General features: G+C 48.7%; 1 protein-coding gene across 1 annotated transcript in view; it reads left to right on the forward strand.

Moving 5' to 3' along the window:
* The first annotated feature begins 12823 nt into the window (after nt 1-12823).
* Nucleotides 12824-18003, forward strand: part of LOC141074073 (oocyte zinc finger protein XlCOF29-like) — a 32074-nt gene continuing 26894 nt past the window's right edge. The window contains exon 1 of the mRNA XM_073561590.1: nt 12824-12868. Coding sequence (XP_073417691.1) covers nt 12824-12868 — 45 coding nt within the window. The remainder of the gene's footprint in view (nt 12869-18003) is intronic.

The raw sequence follows: 18003 nt of genomic DNA on the forward strand, positions 1-18003 counted from the left end.
CTCACACAGGAGAGAAGCCTTTTTCATGTTTAGAATGTGGGAAATGTTTTAACAGTAAATCAGATTGTGTTAAGCACCAGAGAATCCACACAGGGGAGAAGCCTTTTTCATGTTTAGAATGTGGGAAATGTTTTAACCAGAAAGGGAGTCTTGATGAACACCATAGAACTCACACAGGAGAGAAGCCTTTTTCATGTTTAGAATGTGGGAAATGTTTTAACAGTAAATCAGGTTGTGTTAAGCACCAGAGAATCCACACAGGGGAGAAGCCTTTTTCATGTTTAGAATGTGGGAAATGTTTTAATCAGAAAGGTAATCTTGATGAACACCATAGAACTCACACAGGAGAGAAGCCTTTTTCATGTTTAGAATGTGGGAAATGTTTTAACAGTAAATCAGATTGTGTGAAGCACCAGAGAACTCACACAGGAGAGAAGCCTTTTTCATGTTTAGAATGTGGGAAATGTTTTAACAGTAAATCAGATTGTGTTAAGCACCAGAGAATCCACACAGGAGAGAAGCCTTTTTCATGTTCAGAATGTGGGAAATGTTTTAGCAGGAAATCAAATTATGTTCAGCACCAGAGAACCCACACAGAGGAGAAGCCTTTTTCCTGTTAATGTGGGAAATTTTTTAACCAGAAAGCGCTTCTTGATCGCCATCAGAGCAGTCACACAGAGGAGAAGCCATTTTCATTTTCTTAATGTGGGAAATATTTTACTTGGAAATCAGCTGTTAATAAACATCAGAGACGTCACGTAGGGGAGAAGCCTTTTTTATGTTCATAATGTTGGAATGGTTTTAACCAAAATTGAATCTTCTCAAATGGGTTGTCTCTTGTCATTCCTCATGTTTGCTGACAAAAGGATAAAACTAAACCTTATTAATTCCAAATATAAAGCTATACCCAAATTCACCCCCTGAAGATTAGTCAGAAGGTGACTAATAGAAAAAACATATACCACACATCTCAGTATATAGGGTGAGGTGACGTTTACACACTCACTCTCCAAGCCTTTCATTTCTATGGGTTTCATCGTCTTCACCGAAGACGACTCATGAAGAGACTATTTAATATTGCCCTATATTGAAGCGAGACTAAACGAAAAAAAAAACTATAATCATGTATCATATTATCCGAAACAGTCAGAAAACTAGCCCCATATTGGCAGATCCCACACCTCAAACTATATACTTTGGAAGTTTATAAGCCACTCCAGTGTCAGGAATAGATAATATGATTTTGAATTTACCAAATGGCTGCAATGAAACAAAGAGTGAAAAATTTAATGGGGTCTGAATACTTTCCATACCCACTGTATCAGTAAAAATAACTCCTCTTTATTAGGTAAAGTATGAAAGAATTGCGCCATTTTCCGATACCCGTCGCTTCTCCATTTTTCATGATTTCAGGTTGGGTGAAGGCTTATTTTTCGTGTCAAGCTGAATTTTTTAATGGATACCATTTTGGTGCAGATACGATCTTTTGGTCATCCTTTACTGAATTTTAATGTTGTGGTGACCAAGAAAAGTAATTCTGGTGCTTTGACTTTTTTTCTCTTTACGCCATTTAGCGATCGGGTTAATTCTTTTTTATATTGATAGATCGGGCGATTCTGAATGCCGCTATAACAAATATGTGTATCTTTGATTTTTTTCATTGTTTTATTTTGAAAGGGGGGTGATTTGAACTTTTATATTTTTTTAATATTTTTAAAAACTTTTTTACTTTTGGCATTGTGAAGACATACAGCATTGTATCTTAATTAACCAGACGACTATTTTTTAGCAAATGAAGAATAATAGAATGTTATCTGTATGTTGGCTTTAAATTTAAGTGTTGATTTCTAGTTGGTCAAGAAAACAGACTTTTGTTTGTGTAAGCAGGTAATATTGACTTTTATTGTGCGCTTATCCTTGATCACTGGTGATGTTTGCTGATATGCTAATTATACATTGTGTTATGGAGCCAGTTTGTTGACTTATAAAGCAGAGAGAGAAAAACTATGCAAATAGCTTAAATAATCAAGTAATGCTATAATAATCTCATCTCCATTCTTGCCCTTTATGTAAATACTGAATGAGGGACACTTGTTAAGTCTAAAAATAGGTTACATGCCTCTGTATAAAGAGACTGAGAGAAACAGCCAGAGAGATTCTGCCAAGACATCCATACATCCAAAGGACAAGAGACAGGACAGCAGCCATATTATCACAAGGGACATGGATCTATGATTCTATAGGAAACAACCTAGGGGTTTTCAGCCTCGGTTGGAAGAATACAGATCTGCTCCATTGACCATCACTGAACCATGGAGACGTTCGGAGAAGCCAGATTGTGGTCTTTGGATCAACTGGCCTTGTACCTTGTATGGACTCAATGGACTGTCATCTTCCTACACTTGTCGTTACCTCCTCTCTGTGTGCGGGCCACAGGTGGAGTAGTCGACCCTGGAAGATGAAGCCAGGTTGTGATCCTCGGATCAACTGGCCTTGTACCTTGTATGGACTGTCATCTCCCTACGCTTGTCATTACCCCCTGTGTGTGTGCCACAGGTGGAGTAGCAACCCTGGAAGATCTGAAGTCACAGCTGCCATTATCCCAGCGGGTCAGTGGAAGGGTGAGACTCTGTAATGTGCCCCATCTTGGGTGCTGTGCGGGGACTGTTCTATGTGTTATCTGCCTGTTCTGTGGTAGAATAAAGCATTGCCCACACTGTGTTACCCTCACCCTGCGTTGTCTGAGTAGCGTTTTGAACATGTTAAAAGTAGAGCGGGAGTTCGGCCGGACGATCCCTGATCCATGTGGTTTTGGCTAGCGGGCGGCGCTCATAGCATTCCGGCAGTGACAAGCATAGAGGTCTGCTGGAGATCTCTGGTTGTCATGCCAACCCATCCGTGACCCATGATCCTTTGATCGGGTCACCGATGGGTGGGATTTCCTACGTGCTAGCTGGAAGTGCACATTAAATGCCGCTGTCAGAGGCTGTTAGGGGCAAATGGCAGATGTGCAATACAGCTGACATGTGCCAGAAAAGATGTCGGCTCACCACCGGAGCCCTCATCAAAGGGAGGAAGCACATTTACTCCCAATGTCAGAAAGGGGTTAAATGGGATTGTTTTCACAGAGACAGAAGTAATTAATCATGTATACATACAAATAATTACAGAAATACGCAGCTTCTAATGGTAAATAGTATAGAGTTACCACAAGAAAATATAATTTGTGTAAACCATGTGTAGATATAAAAATTCAGGCAAATGTCAAATGTAGCTCCATCTAGTGGCCATGTGCAGAAGTGCCATCATAGAGTAACATGTATCCTAAGAGAGTGTCACTATCAAGGTGGAGATGAGATAAGTGCACCGTATTTATTGAGTATAAGATAAATCCATACATAGATATATGTAACCGGATTGTAGATCTATCACTGGATATCAGTGTATAAGGGGAATAGATCCTGTGCACTTATAGATGAATAGCTTATATAATGAGAGGACACAGAGCAAAGGGTATAAATAGTGAGAGAATAAAGAGCTGACAGCGCATTACATCCCTGGAGTACAAATATATATAATATAAATATTAGTCACCTGTGATCTGTGTCTCTCCCAGAAGAGAAGTCATCTGTTACACCGCTCCGCCATACTCACCCGGCCTCCGCTCCCACGCCGCAGTCGCCCTCCGCTCCCACGCCGCAGCCTCTCTCCACCCGACGGCCGCGGCGGTCACCTGAGACAGGCCCGCGACCGATGCCTTCCCTGCATGCTATGCGCATGCGCCATAGGCCGCGGCCGCGCCTCCTTCCTGCTTCTTATGCTCCGGCTGTGCCCTGACCCGGAAGCACCTTTGGACCAATGGCTGACCAGACGGGTCCATATCAGGCCGCTTCCCCCTGAGGGAGGCGCCTGATCGTTGTGTTTCCTGACACTCTGGCCTCGCTCCATCGTGCACTCTCTGCTCCTGCAGTTCCTGTCTCGGCTGCTCCTCACAGCAGCTTCTCAGTCCTGCTACCCGTGTGCCTGGTTACCTACTCCAGTCCTGCCTTCAGTGTTCCTGTCGTCCTACTCCAGACCTGCCTTGTGTTCCTGCCGTCCTACTCCAGTCCTGCCTTCAGTGTTCCTGCCGTCCTACTCCAGTCCTGCCTTGTGTTCCTGCCGTCCTACTCCAGTCCTGCCTTCAGTGTTCCTGCCGTCCTACTCCAGTCCTGCCTTCAGTGTTCCTGCCGTCCTACTCCAGTCCTGTCTTCAGTGCTCCTGCCGTCTACTCCAGTCTCAGTCTTACTCCGGTCCATCCTGAGCCGCCCCTCTCGGTACCGGCTACCGTGGTACTCGAACCCCTGGGCCTGCTCCTAACGGTCCCTGTATAGGGGTCGGTTCCACCTGGCAGCTCGCCCGGGGTCCCTCGGTGCCACGGTCCAGAGGGTCCACTCTCGGAGCTCCCGCTCCTGACCACCCACGCTAACAGTACGATCAGGCCATGGACTCCGCCGGTACTACGGCTGCTACCCAGAAAGAGTTGCTATTCCTACGGGAGAATCAGGGGCGCATTATGTCAATCATGAAGTTGATGGACACCCGTTTGTCGGCCTTACAGGTGGCCGATCCTGGAAATGCCACTCAGCTGGCCAGTCTCCAACAGGAGCTGGGTCAGCAGCAAGATACTCAAACCCACATTTTGTCCTACATGGCCTCCTTTGATAGTCGCTTGTCGGCCCTCCAGGCTGCCGCTGCAGTGCCGACTCCTCCCCCTGCGTCTGCTGCTCCTCCGACTCCCCGCCTCGCCAAGCCTCCTCGTTTCACCGGGGATCCCAAGCTCTGTAGGGGGTTCTTAAATCAGTGTAGTCTCCACTTTGAATGGCTGCCGCAGCAATGTCCCTCGGACCGGGCCAAAGTGGCCTTCATCATGTCCCATCTGGAGGGAGAGGCCCTTTCTTGGGTAAACCCGCTCTGGGAACGTGACGACCCGGTCGTTTCGAGTCTCCCGGTTTTCCTGGATACTTTTCGTAAGGTTTTCGATGAGCCGGGCCGGTTAGCCTCTCTCACTGAGTCACTCTTTAACTTACACCAGGGCTCTCTCACGGTCGCACAGTACGCTATTCGCTTTCGCACTATTTCCTCTGAGCTCGGCTGGAATAACGCAGCTTTGGTGGGGGCATTCTGGCGCGGTCTTTCTAGTAAAATAAAGGATGAACTCGCTGGTCGAGATACCCCGTCCACCTTAGAGGACCTTATCTCGCTGGCTACCCGCATTGACCTGCGCTTCCTGGAGCGCGCTCGGGAGTCAGTGAGAGACAGGCGCTCCTCCAGGTCAGTTTCTCCTTTCACTCAGTCGGCCAGCTCACGTTCAGTCGGATCTTCTTCCCTTTCTTCGGGTGAGCCCATGCAGATAGATCATCTCAGGTTGGCCGAGTTACGTCAGAGAGAGAGACGGGCACAAGGTCTGTGCCTCTATTGCGGTCATTCGTCACACTATATCCGCACCTGTCCTAAGAGACAGGGAAACGACTCCACCTAGGTCAGGTAAGAGAGGCCTTCCTAGGTGATGATGATGATTCCTCTCAACCCCTTACGATTTCTGTGCTTTTGGTTTCAGGAGGGAGGCGTGGTTCCGAGGTGGCCTACGTGGATTCGGGCTCAGCGGGTAACTTCATTCGGCCGGAAGAGGTAGACAAATACCAAATTCCTGTAGTCACTCTATCTAACCCAATTCAGATTGCCACCGTGGATGGCAAACCGCTACAGGTGACCGTCACCTTGGTCACTGAAGAGGTGGAATTGCAAATCGGAGCCTTACATCGAGAGAAGATAGCCTTTTACGTTTTACCTAAGCTCTCTCACGCCATTCTACTTGGTCTTCCATGGTTAAGAACTCATCAGCCTGTTCTCGACTGGTCTTCTGGGGAGATACTCCGCTGGGGGCACCCGTGCCAAGCTCGCTGTCTGACTCCTGTCCGCCTGGCGGCCGCTCCACGGTCACCTCCAGACCTCCCGGGTCTTCCTCCCGCTTACAGCTCCTACGCCGATGTTTTTGATAAGAAGGAAGCGGAGGTCCTCCCTCCACACCGGCCGTTTGACTGCCCAATTGAACTTGTTTCTGCTTCAACCCCCCCAAGGGGCAGAATCTACCCTCTGTCTCCCGCGGAGACCACCGCCATGTCCGAGTACGTCCGAGAGAACCTCGCCAAAGGCTTTATACGGAAATCCTCTTCGCCCGCGGGAGCCGGGTTCTTCTTCGTCAAAAAGAAGGACGGGACTCTACGACCATGCATTGACTATAGGGGCTTGAATGAGATTACCATCAAGAACAGGTACCCTCTTCCACTCATTCCGGAACTGTTTGACCGTCTCAGAGGGGCTCGGGTCTTTACCAAGCTGGACCTCAGAGGAGCCTACAATCTGGTCCGTATCCGTGCAGGTGACGAGTGGAAGACCGCTTTCAACACTCGAGATGGCCATTACGAGTACCTGGTCATGCCCTTCGGTCTTTGCAATGCTCCTGCAGTCTTTCAAGAGTTCGTCAACGAGATCTTCCGGGATCTCTTGTACTCCTGTGTGGTCGTGTACTTAGACGACATCCTCGTCTTCTCGCCGGACCTCTCGTCCCACAGAAAAAGTGTCCGCCTGGTGCTTCAGCGTCTTCGGGAGAACCGTCTGTATGCAAAGATCGAGAAATGTCTCTTCGAACAGACCTCTCTGCCATTTCTGGGATACATTATCTCCGACGCTGGTCTAAAGATGGATCCCGAGAAGTTGTCTGCCATCCTCAAATGGCCTCGCCCCGTCGGATTAAAGGCGATACAACGATTCCTCGGGTTCGCCAACTATTACCGGCAATTTGTCTCCCACTTCTCCGCGATCACAAGACCCATTTCTGTGCTCACCCGTAAAGGGTCTACTTCCAAGGATTGGTCTCCTGAGGCAGAGGAGGCCTTTCTGTCCCTAAAACGGGCTTTCTCCACGGCTCCGGTCCTGCATCGCCCTGAGAGCGATCGACCTTTTGTACTCGAGGTGGACGCTTCCTCGACTGGTGCCGGGGCGGTGCTGTCCCAGAGAACCGCCTCCGGTCGCCTGCACCCTTGTGGCTTCTTCTCGAAGGCCTTTTCTCCATCCGAGTGTAACTACTCGATCGGTGACCGGGAACTTTTGGCCATCAAGTTGGCCTTGGAGGAATGGCGCCACCTCCTGGAAGGAGCTGTCCATCCTTTTGTCATCTTCTCGGACCACAAGAATCTGGCCTATCTCCAGTCTGCCCAGAGACTAAACCCTCGCCAGGCCAGATGGTCTTTATTTTTTGCCCGATTTGATTTCGAGCTCCGATTCCGTCCCGGCAACAAGAATTCCAAAGCCGACGCCCTGTCCAGGGTCTTCCAACCACACGAATCCACGGAGGAACCGTCACATATCATTGATCCCACTAGGATCATCACCGTGGCTCCAGTGAACTGGCTTACTCCTCCGCCTGGCAAGACGCTTGTGCCAGAGAATCTCAAGCAAAAGGTTCTTCTATGGGGGCACTCCTCCAAACTGGCCGGCCATGCCGGAACTAAGAAGACCCTTGACCTTATCAAACGTCACTACTGGTGGCCCTCACTTCGCCAAGATGTACTCGACTTTGTGGCTTCTTGTCCATCCTGTGCAAAGAACAAGGTGCCACGGAGATCTCCGTCTGGCTTGTTGCTTCCGTTGCCTGTCCCTACGGTTCCTTGGGAGAACATCGCCATGGATTTCATCACCGACCTACCCTGCTCTGCGGGCTGCTCAGTCATTCTGGTGGTGGTGGATCGTTTTTCCAAGATGGCTCACTTCATCCCTCTGCCCGGTCTTCCCTCAGCGCCAGAGCTGGCCGAGATCTTCATTCATCAAGTCTTCAGGCTTCATGGACTACCTCGACGCATTGTGTCTGACCGAGGGGTTCAGTTTACCTCCAAGTTCTGGCATTCGCTTTGTAAGCTTATGAACGTTTCCCTCGACTTCTCCTCGGCCTACCATCCACAGTCCAACGGACAAGTAGAGCGTACCAACCAGACGCTTACGGGATACTTACGCCACTTCTCTAACGCCCACCAGAACGATTGGGTCAACTTACTCCCCTGGGCAGAGTTCGCTTATAACAACCATGCTGGTGAGTCTTCGGTCAAGTCTCCGTTTTTCATTGTTTTTGGCAGACATCCTGGTGTCCCTCTTCCGATAACCCCTGCCTCTGAGGTACCCGCGGCCAATGCCTTGTCCTCGGAATTTTCTAAGATTTGGGCTGAGACCAACACATCACTCAAGAGATCCGCTGATCAGATGAAGAACTATGCAGACAAAAAGAGGTTGGATTCTCCTCCGTATCGTGTTGGCGACAAGGTCTGGCTCTCCTCCAAATTCGTCCGACTAAAACTGCCCTCCTACAAGTTGGGTCCACGCTACATCGGTCCGTTTGAAATTCTGGGATGTATTAACGAAGTTGCCTACAAATTGAGGTTGCCTGCTTCGCTCCGGATCCCGAACACCTTTCACGTCTCTCTCCTGAAGCCTGTGGTGCTGAATCGTTTCCATTCCTCGCTTGATCTTGGTCCTCAGCCGGTGGGTGCCGACAACGTTTTTGAAGTGCAGGACATCCTCGCTGTGAAAAGGGTTAGAGGTAGGACTTTCTTTCTCGTTGATTGGAAGGGCTTTGGTCCTGAGGAGAGATCCTGGGAGCCTCGGGAGAATATTAATGCTCCCCGTATCCTCAAGAGGTTTCTTGTTAATCTCCGGGGGGGGGGCGGCTTAGGGGAGGGGGTACTGTTACACCGCTCCGCCATACTCACCCGGCCTCCGCTCCCACGCCGCAGTCGCCCTCCGCTCCCACGCCGCAGCCTCTCTCCACCCGACGGCCGCGGCGGTCACCTGAGACAGGCCCGCGACCGATGCCTTCCCTGCATGCTATGCGCATGCGCCATAGGCCGCGGCCGCGCCTCCTTCCTGCTTCTTATGCTCCGGCTGTGCCCTGACCCGGAAGCACCTTTGGACCAATGGCTGACCAGACGGGTCCATATCAGGCCGCTTCCCCCTGAGGGAGGCGCCTGATCGTTGTGTTTCCTGACACTCTGGCCTCGCTCCATCGTGCACTCTCTGCTCCTGCAGTTCCTGTCTCGGCTGCTCCTCACAGCAGCTTCTCAGTCCTGCTACCCGTGTTCCTGGTTACCTACTCCAGTCCTGCCTTCAGTGTTCCTGTCGTCCTACTCCAGTCCTGCCTTGTGTTCCTGCCGTCCTACTCCAGTCCTGCCTTCAGTGTTCCTGCCGTCCTACTCCAGTCCTGCCTTGTGTTCCTGCCGTCCTACTCCAGTCCTGCCTTCAGTGTTCCTGCAGTCCTACTCCAGTCCTGCCTTCAGTGTTCCTGCCGTCCTACTCCAGTCCTGTCTTCAGTGCTCCTGCCGTCCTACTCCAGTCTCAGTCTTACTCCGGTCCATCCTGAGCCGCCCCTCTCGGTACCGGCTACCGTGGTACTCGAACCCCTGGGCCTGCTTCTAACGGTCCCTGTATAGGGGTCGGTTCCACCTGGCAGCTCGCCCGGGGTCCCTCGGTGCCACGGTCCAGAGGGTCCACTCTCGGAGCTCCCGCTCCTGACCACCCACGCTAACATCATCACAGCGTCATTCCCCGTAATAACCGTATAGAGGAGGAAATGATCGCGGAGAGAGCGTCCATTGTTAGAATAGTGGGGAGACACAGATGGGATCCAATGCTCCTGACTGTCCGGATGTCTAGAGTGTCACGCTCGCGCCTTGGCTGAATGGCGCGAACCGGGGGTTGTGGCCCCACTGTGCCACAGACCAGACTACCCTGGAAGGGGCGTGACTGCGACAGCTACCTTGGTCTTCACTGGAGCCTCTGATGGTGAGCTCAGGCTTGTGCGGCAGATAGCTGTCGGGTGCCACTCCAGGGTGGTGTCTGGCTGTGGCTGCTGATCCCACTTGGAGACAAGTCACTTGGACAGATGTGACTGACAGGCAGACTGAGACACAGGGCAAGAAGGTACGACAGATACAGGGCAAGCAGGCGTGGCTTGGAGACACAGTACAGGCGGGCACGGATTGAGACACAGTACAGGCGGGCACGGCTTGAGACACAGGACAGGCGGGCACGGCTTGAGACACAGGACAGGCGGGCACGGCTTGAGACACAGGACAGGCGGGCACGGCTTGAGAAGGAACAGGTAGGGACCTGTTCACACAGCAGGTGCAGGTATGGATGCAGGCAGGCAGGAGTGGAATATGAAGGAACAGGTTTTGACCTGTTCACACAGGAGGTGCAGGTATGGATGCAGGCAGGCGTGGAATATGAAGGAACGGGTTTGGACCTGTTCACACAGGAGGTGCAGGTATGGATGCAGGCAGGCGTGGAATATGAAGGAACAGGTTTGGACCTGTTCACACAGGAGGTGCAGGTATGGATGCAGGCAGGCAAGAGTGAAATAAGAAGGAACAGGTTTGGACCTGTTCACACAGGAGGTGCAGGTGAAGGCAGGAGTGGAGAGAGAAGCTGCAGAAAGAGGTTCTGCAGCGGCAGCAGGAGTTGAGCAAAGCTGAACCACAAGGTCTGTGGAGAGAAGCTGCATCAAGAGGTTCCGCAGCAGGAATGGAGCAAAGCAGAACCACAAGGTCTGTGGAGAGAAGCTGCAGCAAGAGGTTCTGCAGCGGCAGCAGGACTGGAGCAAAGCAGAACCACAAGGTCTGTGGAGAGAAGCTGCAGCAAGGTGTTCTGCAGCAGCAGCAGGAATGGAGCAAAGCTGAACCACAAGGTCTGTGGAGGGAAGCTGCAGCAAGAGGTTCTGCAGCGGCAGCAGGAGTGGAGCAAAGCTGAACCACAAGGTCTGTGGAGAGAAGCTGCATCAAGAGGTTCCGCAGCAGGAATGGAGCAAAGCAGAACCACAAGGTCTGTGGAGAGAAGCTGCAGCAAGAGGTTCTGCAGCGGCAGCAGGACTGGAGCAAAGCAGAACCACAAGGTCTGTGGAGAGAAGCTGCACCAAGGGGTTCTGCAGCAGCAGCAGGAATGGAGCAAAGCTGAACCACAAGGTCTGTGGAGGGAAGCTGCAGCAAGAGGTTCTGCAGTGGCAGCAGGAATGGAGCAAAGCTGAACCACAAGGTCTGTGGAGAGAAGCTGCATCAAGAGGTTCCGCAGCAGGAATGGAGCAAAGCAGAACCACAAGGTCTGTGGAGAGAAGCTGCAGCAAGAGGTTCTGCAGCGGCAGCAGGACTGGAGCAAAGCAGAACCACAAGGTCTGTGGAGAGAAGCTGCAGCAAGGGGTTCTGCAGCAGCAGCAGGAATGGAGCAAAGCTGAACCACAAGGTCTGTGGAGGGAAGCTGCAGCAAGAGGTTCTGCAGTGGCAGCAGGAATGGAGCAAAGCTGAACCACAAGGTCTGTGGAGAGAAGCTGCAGCAAGACGTTCTGCAGCGGCAGCAGGAGCCGTGCAGACAGAGCGGCTAGAGTACAGATGCACAGATAAAGGTGCGAGAGTGCAGATGCACAGACAGGGAGGACACAAGGAAAGACACAGCAAGGAAGGGAGCCACGGACAAGGAGAAAGGGAGACTGATAGACAAAGGTAAGACTGAGTTCAGACAGAGACACAGACAAAGACACAAGGACCAGGATATTCAGCCTCCTGGCAGGCGGACAGAGAACAGACAAGGCACTGGGAACAAGACTCAAGGGCCAGGATATTCTGCCTCCTGGCAGGCAGACAGAGAAATGCTAGGCAAGGTACCAAGACACAAGAGTTCGCAGTAAGCGCCTTCAGAGAAGGCAAGACACAGAACAGGGCCTGGCTGGCTCAGCAGCAAGGCGCTAACTGAGTTTAGACATTGCACAGGCCATGTTTCAGTGGGTGTCACGGAGCTAAATAGTCAAGGGCTCCAGGTGATTGGTAAGGGACAGACTACACAGGTGCACCCTGACTGCATAAGAACCAGAGAATTCTGGCACCGCCCCCCCTATACACACATGGACAGGAAACATACAGGAGAGCAGAGGCAGAAAGTACGGAACACAGGGCTGGCAAGAGACAGAATTCACAGCATGGCTTGAAGCAGAAAGTAAGTTGGTGTGCGGGGGATGGGAGGCCATGCAGTGATGCCAGCAAGGTTGTTACATAGAGGATCGTCACCATCGGAGAGTAAAGTGCAGATCGGCAATCTTGTGACCGGTGTATTATGGGGAAATAAAAACAAATAAGACACATTGAGATCAGAGAAAACTGTTCTATGTAATAAAGAGTGTAGAGAACGAATTCCACCAAACCCCCTATAGGAAAGGGGAGAAGCTGAGAACTTCATTTACACCATTGGGATGTCAGGGATTTAATTGCCGGATCCATTTAGTTTCTAATTGTGACCATTAGTGATGGGCGAACCCCCCGATGATCGGGATCGGTGGCTTCACCCGAGTTTTTTTGTAAAGTTCAAGCTTGGGGCCGGAGATGACGCGAACTTGCGTCCGAACCCCGAGCTTGGACTTTACAGATATGGGATGGGGCGGGGGGCTGTAAAACAAAGCATAAAATTAATCATAAACATTATAATTATACTTACTGGTCCAGCGACGCGTCCTCCTGTCTCACTGTCTCCCGGCCCATCTACTTCGGGGGCCGCTCATTAACTTCCGGGTTATTTACTCCACCGTTCGGCAATTTTCAGTCGGCGACGTTTGTGTGGTGACGTCAGGGTTCACCCCACTTCATGGCCCGACCCATGAACTGGGATGAACTCTGACGTCACCACACGAACACTGCCGGAAACAGCCGAAGACTGCCGAGTGCAGTGAATACCGCCAGAAGGTAATGCGCGGAAGCAGATGTGGCCGGGAGTCAGCGGGATTGGAGGACGCGTCGCTGGACAGGTAAGCATAAGGATAATGTTTATTAGTCATTTTATGCTATTATGCTATTACAGGATTGGACCCGAACTGTAACATGGGTTTCCCATGGAAACCCATGTTCAGGACCTTGTGACCGAACACTATGTGTTTGGTACGGGTCCAGAACTTTACAGTTTGGGTTGGTCCATTTTCGTTTTTTTGTTTCTATTTTTCCTTCCCTTCTTCCCAGAGCCATAACTCTTTTCTCTCTGGCCACATAGACATATGAGGGCTTGATGTTTGCGGGGCGAGTTGTACTTTTCAATGACTCCCTTAATTTTACCACATAGTGTACTCAAAAACGAGGAAAAAATTCCAAGTGCGGTGAAATTGTGAAAAAAGCAATTCTGACATTGTTTTTTGTGAATTGTTTTTGTACATTTTGTGGTATAATTGACCATGTAATATGATTCTCCTCATCACTATGATTACGGCAACACCGAACATGTCCAGTTTTTATTCTTTTAATGCAGAAAAAAATCTGAGGTTTGCAATGAAAAATTTTCGGAGTAGTTTCTCCATTTCCCGAGACCCGTAACATTGTTATTTTCCTCCGGTGGAGCTGTATGATGGATTATTTTCTGCAGGACGAGATAACGTTTTTATTAGTACAATTGTGATCGCTCGTTACAGCATTTTTTGTGGAATTGTGCCATCCATAAATATGTAATTTTGGCAATTCTCACATTTTTTCTATTTCCGGTGTTTACTGATCGGGTTAATTGTTTTTATGTTTTTTACAGAGTGGTAAAAGACACACAGGCAGTGCTGTACTAAAACAACAGATAATGTAACAAAAAAGAACAGCGAGCACTGAAGGAGATAAAAACTGCCAAGATCCTGTTATTAGAGAAGCCGATAAAGGCAATAATGTAGTGTTAGTAGCAATGGACAATATAGTAAGGAGCAGAAAGACAGCGATCAGAGAGCAGCACATATAAAGGGCCTGTCACACTAAGCGATATCGCTGTGTCTGATACTTACCTCCGACCGCTCCCCCTCTGGTTATCGCTGATCGCGCAAAAACGTCCAGGACCGTTTCTCGTCGTCAGCCTCCTGCTGGGCTTCCTGTGGAGAGACGAGCGACGAGCGTGGACGCGGGTGGGAGGACATCAGGATCTCCTCATCTGACAGGTAAGTAGCGACCCCCGACCCCTGCGATGTCGCTGGTGAGGTCTGCCTGTGTGGCAGCTCACTATCGACCATTTAGCGATGTACCAGCGATCCTGACCGCTGGTCGGGATCGCTGGTACATCGCTAAGTGTGACAGTACCTTAAGAACAAGCGCTGATCCCGCAAATAAAGAGAAGGAACAACTAAGATCTTCTGTAAGATTTCAGATCGAGAAGGGACGATTGTCTAAGAAATACCAGAGAAACTCTTCCCTGAATTTCCACACAAGCCGCATTGGTGTTATATTCCTAAAGTCCACAAAGACTCAGCGCCCCCACCAGGCCGCCCGATAGTGTGCGGGGTCGGATCAGTAACAGAATCTTTATCTACATTTATAGACCGGTGTCTGAGACCATTACTGAGAATAGCACCTGCTCACATCAAGGACACCGGAGATTTATAGAGAATTGTGTCCGGTATAGATTGGCAGGAGGGTTATAAATTGGCTTTGATCGACGTCGGGAGCTTGTACGCACGAATTCCACAAATCACAGGACTGGAAGCAATAAAAAATCTATGGAAAACACTGCTGAAACAGATGACTATATTGGATTCATCCAGGAAAGCCTGAATGTTATATTGTCCCATAAGGCCTTCTCTTCTGGGGGCAGCTGGTCCACCCAGATGACGGGGACAGCGATGGGGGCGCCGGATGCTGCAGTTTCACTAATTTGTTCTTGCCAGACTTTGAAAACAAATATATTTATAGTGTAAAACCCCCACCTGACACCTCCGTGCGGACCACCGGTACATGGTTGATGTGTTTCTGGTGTGGGCTGGTACACAGTGGCGTAACTACAAAGTTATGGGCCCTGGTGTGAACTTTCAAATGGGGCCCCCATGCCATAATACACGTACATCTCTGCTCCTTACACCTCGTACACACGCAGCTCCGCTCCGTTCACCTCGTATACACACGGCTCTGCTCCGTTCACCTCTTATACACGTGGCTCCGCTCCGTACACCTCGTACACACGCAGCTCCGCTCCGTTCACCTCGTACACACACGGCTCTGCTCCGTTCACCTCTTATACACGTGGCTCCGCTCCGTACACCTCGTACACATGGCTCTGCTCCGTATACCTTGTACACATGCGGCTCCGCTCCTTAGACCTCGTACACATGGCTCCATTCCGTACACCTTGTACACACACGGCTCTGCTCCGTACACCTCGTACACACAGGGCTCCGCTCCGTACACCTTGTACACACACGGCTCCAAGAACACAAGAACTAAAATTATACATAAATTGCAATTTTATTAGAAATATCAATTTTTTTATATCACGTAACATTTATTATTAAGCAATTGTCTACCATATTTGAAAGGAAGAATAAGGCTAAGACATCATTAAACACAGTATGCAAATAAAAACTAAAAAAATCATTTCTGCTAATTTGCAAAAAAATATTCCACCATGAGATAATAAATATTATTATAAAAAAATCCTTTCCTAAATAATTAGCTGTAATTTTATCTGTCACATAAAGCATTATATAAAATATGCCAAAAAAGAATGTAATTATGACGGTGCTTTCATCTAGGAATTACCCACAGGTGAATAAAACAAAAAGACTCGTGCATCAATGTCTCTCCGCATACAAGAGCTGCGCTGATTCAGTCATTCTAATCATCTGCCGAAGGGCAGAGAACCAGAAAGAAGCGCTGCTAATACAATACAGTAGAGTTGAGTGAAACGGGTCGAAAAAATTCAAAAGTCGCAGACTTTCGCCAAAGTCGGGTTTCATGAAACGAAACTTGACCTTAGCGTGAGGTCGGCCATGAGGTCGGCGACTTTAGCACAAAAGTCGCGTTTCAAAAGATGCTTTAGCACCCTTTTGCAGCCAATCAGGAAGACCGGACACTGTGGGCAACGTGATGACATAGGCAGTGGTTACCACAATCTTGGAGAAGGGCATGCAAGTGATTGGCTTGCTTTGTGGGGCGTCACAGGGGGTATAAAAGGGCGGGGACGCCGACCACCATGTTACTCATGCTGATCTCAGAATAGGGAGAGCTGCTGCTGATTCTGTAGGGAGAGCGTTAGGAAGGCAAAAAGAAAAAAAACCGCTTCTGCTGATAGCACTTTTCACTGTAGTTACTGTGCAGTGAAAGGGGAGAATTTTTGCTTTTGTGCAGCAGCGCTGGTGGTGATTAGCCTGCCTTTTAAGGCTAGCTGCATTACTGTGTGCACACTGGTGTTCAAACTGCTTTTTTAAAAGCAATCCAAATTGTATTGTTTTGTCCTGGTGAGGTAGTGAGCGTTCATTTTTTCACACACCGTACAGCGGTGTACACTCCTCACACAGTACCGTGTACTGGCTGTTATCACAGCCAAATTGAAGCTATCTACGTGTCTGATTCTGTAAGGAAAAGTCGAGGAGTTTGTCCGTTCTTACAGACCTACACCTTATAGTTTTGTCCGTTTTTCAAACAGTTTAGTATATTTGCTGTTTGATTACATTCAAAACTAAAGAGAGACAGCATGTGTCAGCCGGAAAACAAAAACACGGAGCTTGACAATTATACATACACCGTACAGCGGTGTACGTGCACACTCCTCTCTCAGTACCGTGTAGCGGCTGTTATCACGGCCAAATTGAAGCTATCTACGTGTGTGACTCTGTAAGGAAAAGGCGAGGAGTTTGTAAATTCTTACAGACCTACACCTTATAGTTTTGTCCGTTTTTCAAACAGTTTAGTATATTTGCTGTTTGATTACATTCAAAACTAGAGAGAGACAGCGTGTGTCAGTCCGTATACAAAAACACGGAGCTTGACAATTTTACATACACTGACGAAGGAAGTTCTATTCCGAAACGCGTGTCGGGGCGCGTTCACAGGCATCCCCAGGCATCATCCTTCGGCTCTTTAGGTATTTTTCTTTTATTTCCAGCTCCCATTTCTTCTTTTTCTCTTTTCACATCATGTGGCACTCCATCAGTGTCTCTTTTTTGTCCACAGCACACATTTATTTTATTTTTTTTTTTATTTCACTTCTCATTTTATACATTGTTTGCACAGCTGTTGTTGTTCATTATTATTTTTTATTAATTTTTGTACACTGTGTATATACAACTTTTGGATATTTATCATTACATGGTGCACTGTATGCACAATTCTTTTTGGGGGCTTTATTAAGGTTTTATTTATATTTATTTATTTTTCTTTTTTCATATTTTTGAGCTTGTGCCTTATGGGTATATATTTAACCCTATGCTGTAGGTCATTATAATCCAACATTACGCATTTATTTGGGATACCTTTTTATTTATTTATTTTTAGTGTACACCCATTTATATTTCAATAAAGGTGTTTTTATTTATTTTCACGTGTTGCTGTACATATTGTTTCTACTTGGCACTCTGTCAGCATCATCTTCCACCATACTCATTGGTATTGGGTTTTTTCACAGCGGTGTACATGCACGCTCCTCTCTCAGTACCGTGTAACGGCTGATATCACGGCCAAGTTGAAGCTATCTACGTGTGTGACTCTGTAAGGAAAAGTCGAGGAGTTGTTCCGTTCTTACAAACCTACACCTTATAGTTTTGTCCGTTTTTCAAACAGTTTAGTATATTTGCTGTTTGATTACATTCAAAACTAGAGAGAGACAGCGTGTGTCAGTCCGTATACAAAAACACGGAGCTTGACAATTTTACATACACTGTACAGCGGTGTACATGCACGCTCCTCTCTCAGTACCGTGTAATGGCTGTTATCACGGCCAAATTGAATCTAAGTGTGTGACTCTGTAAGGAAAAGCTGATGAGTTTGTCCATTCTTACAGACCTACACTCTAGGGAGATTACAATTCTGCCCAATTCTATATACACCTTGTAGTTTGTCATACACTAGGCAATTTCTGCCGGTAACATTGCGGTGTTATAGACACAGGGCCTGACAGAATCCAACTGTGTCCTGAAGTGTAGAGAGATTCCAA

This window comes from Dendrobates tinctorius, unplaced genomic scaffold (assembly GCF_039654945.1).
Source record: "Dendrobates tinctorius isolate UK_male_01 unplaced genomic scaffold, ASM3965494v1 ptg000322l, whole genome shotgun sequence".
NCBI classification, from domain to species: Eukaryota; Metazoa; Chordata; class Amphibia; order Anura; family Dendrobatidae; genus Dendrobates; species Dendrobates tinctorius.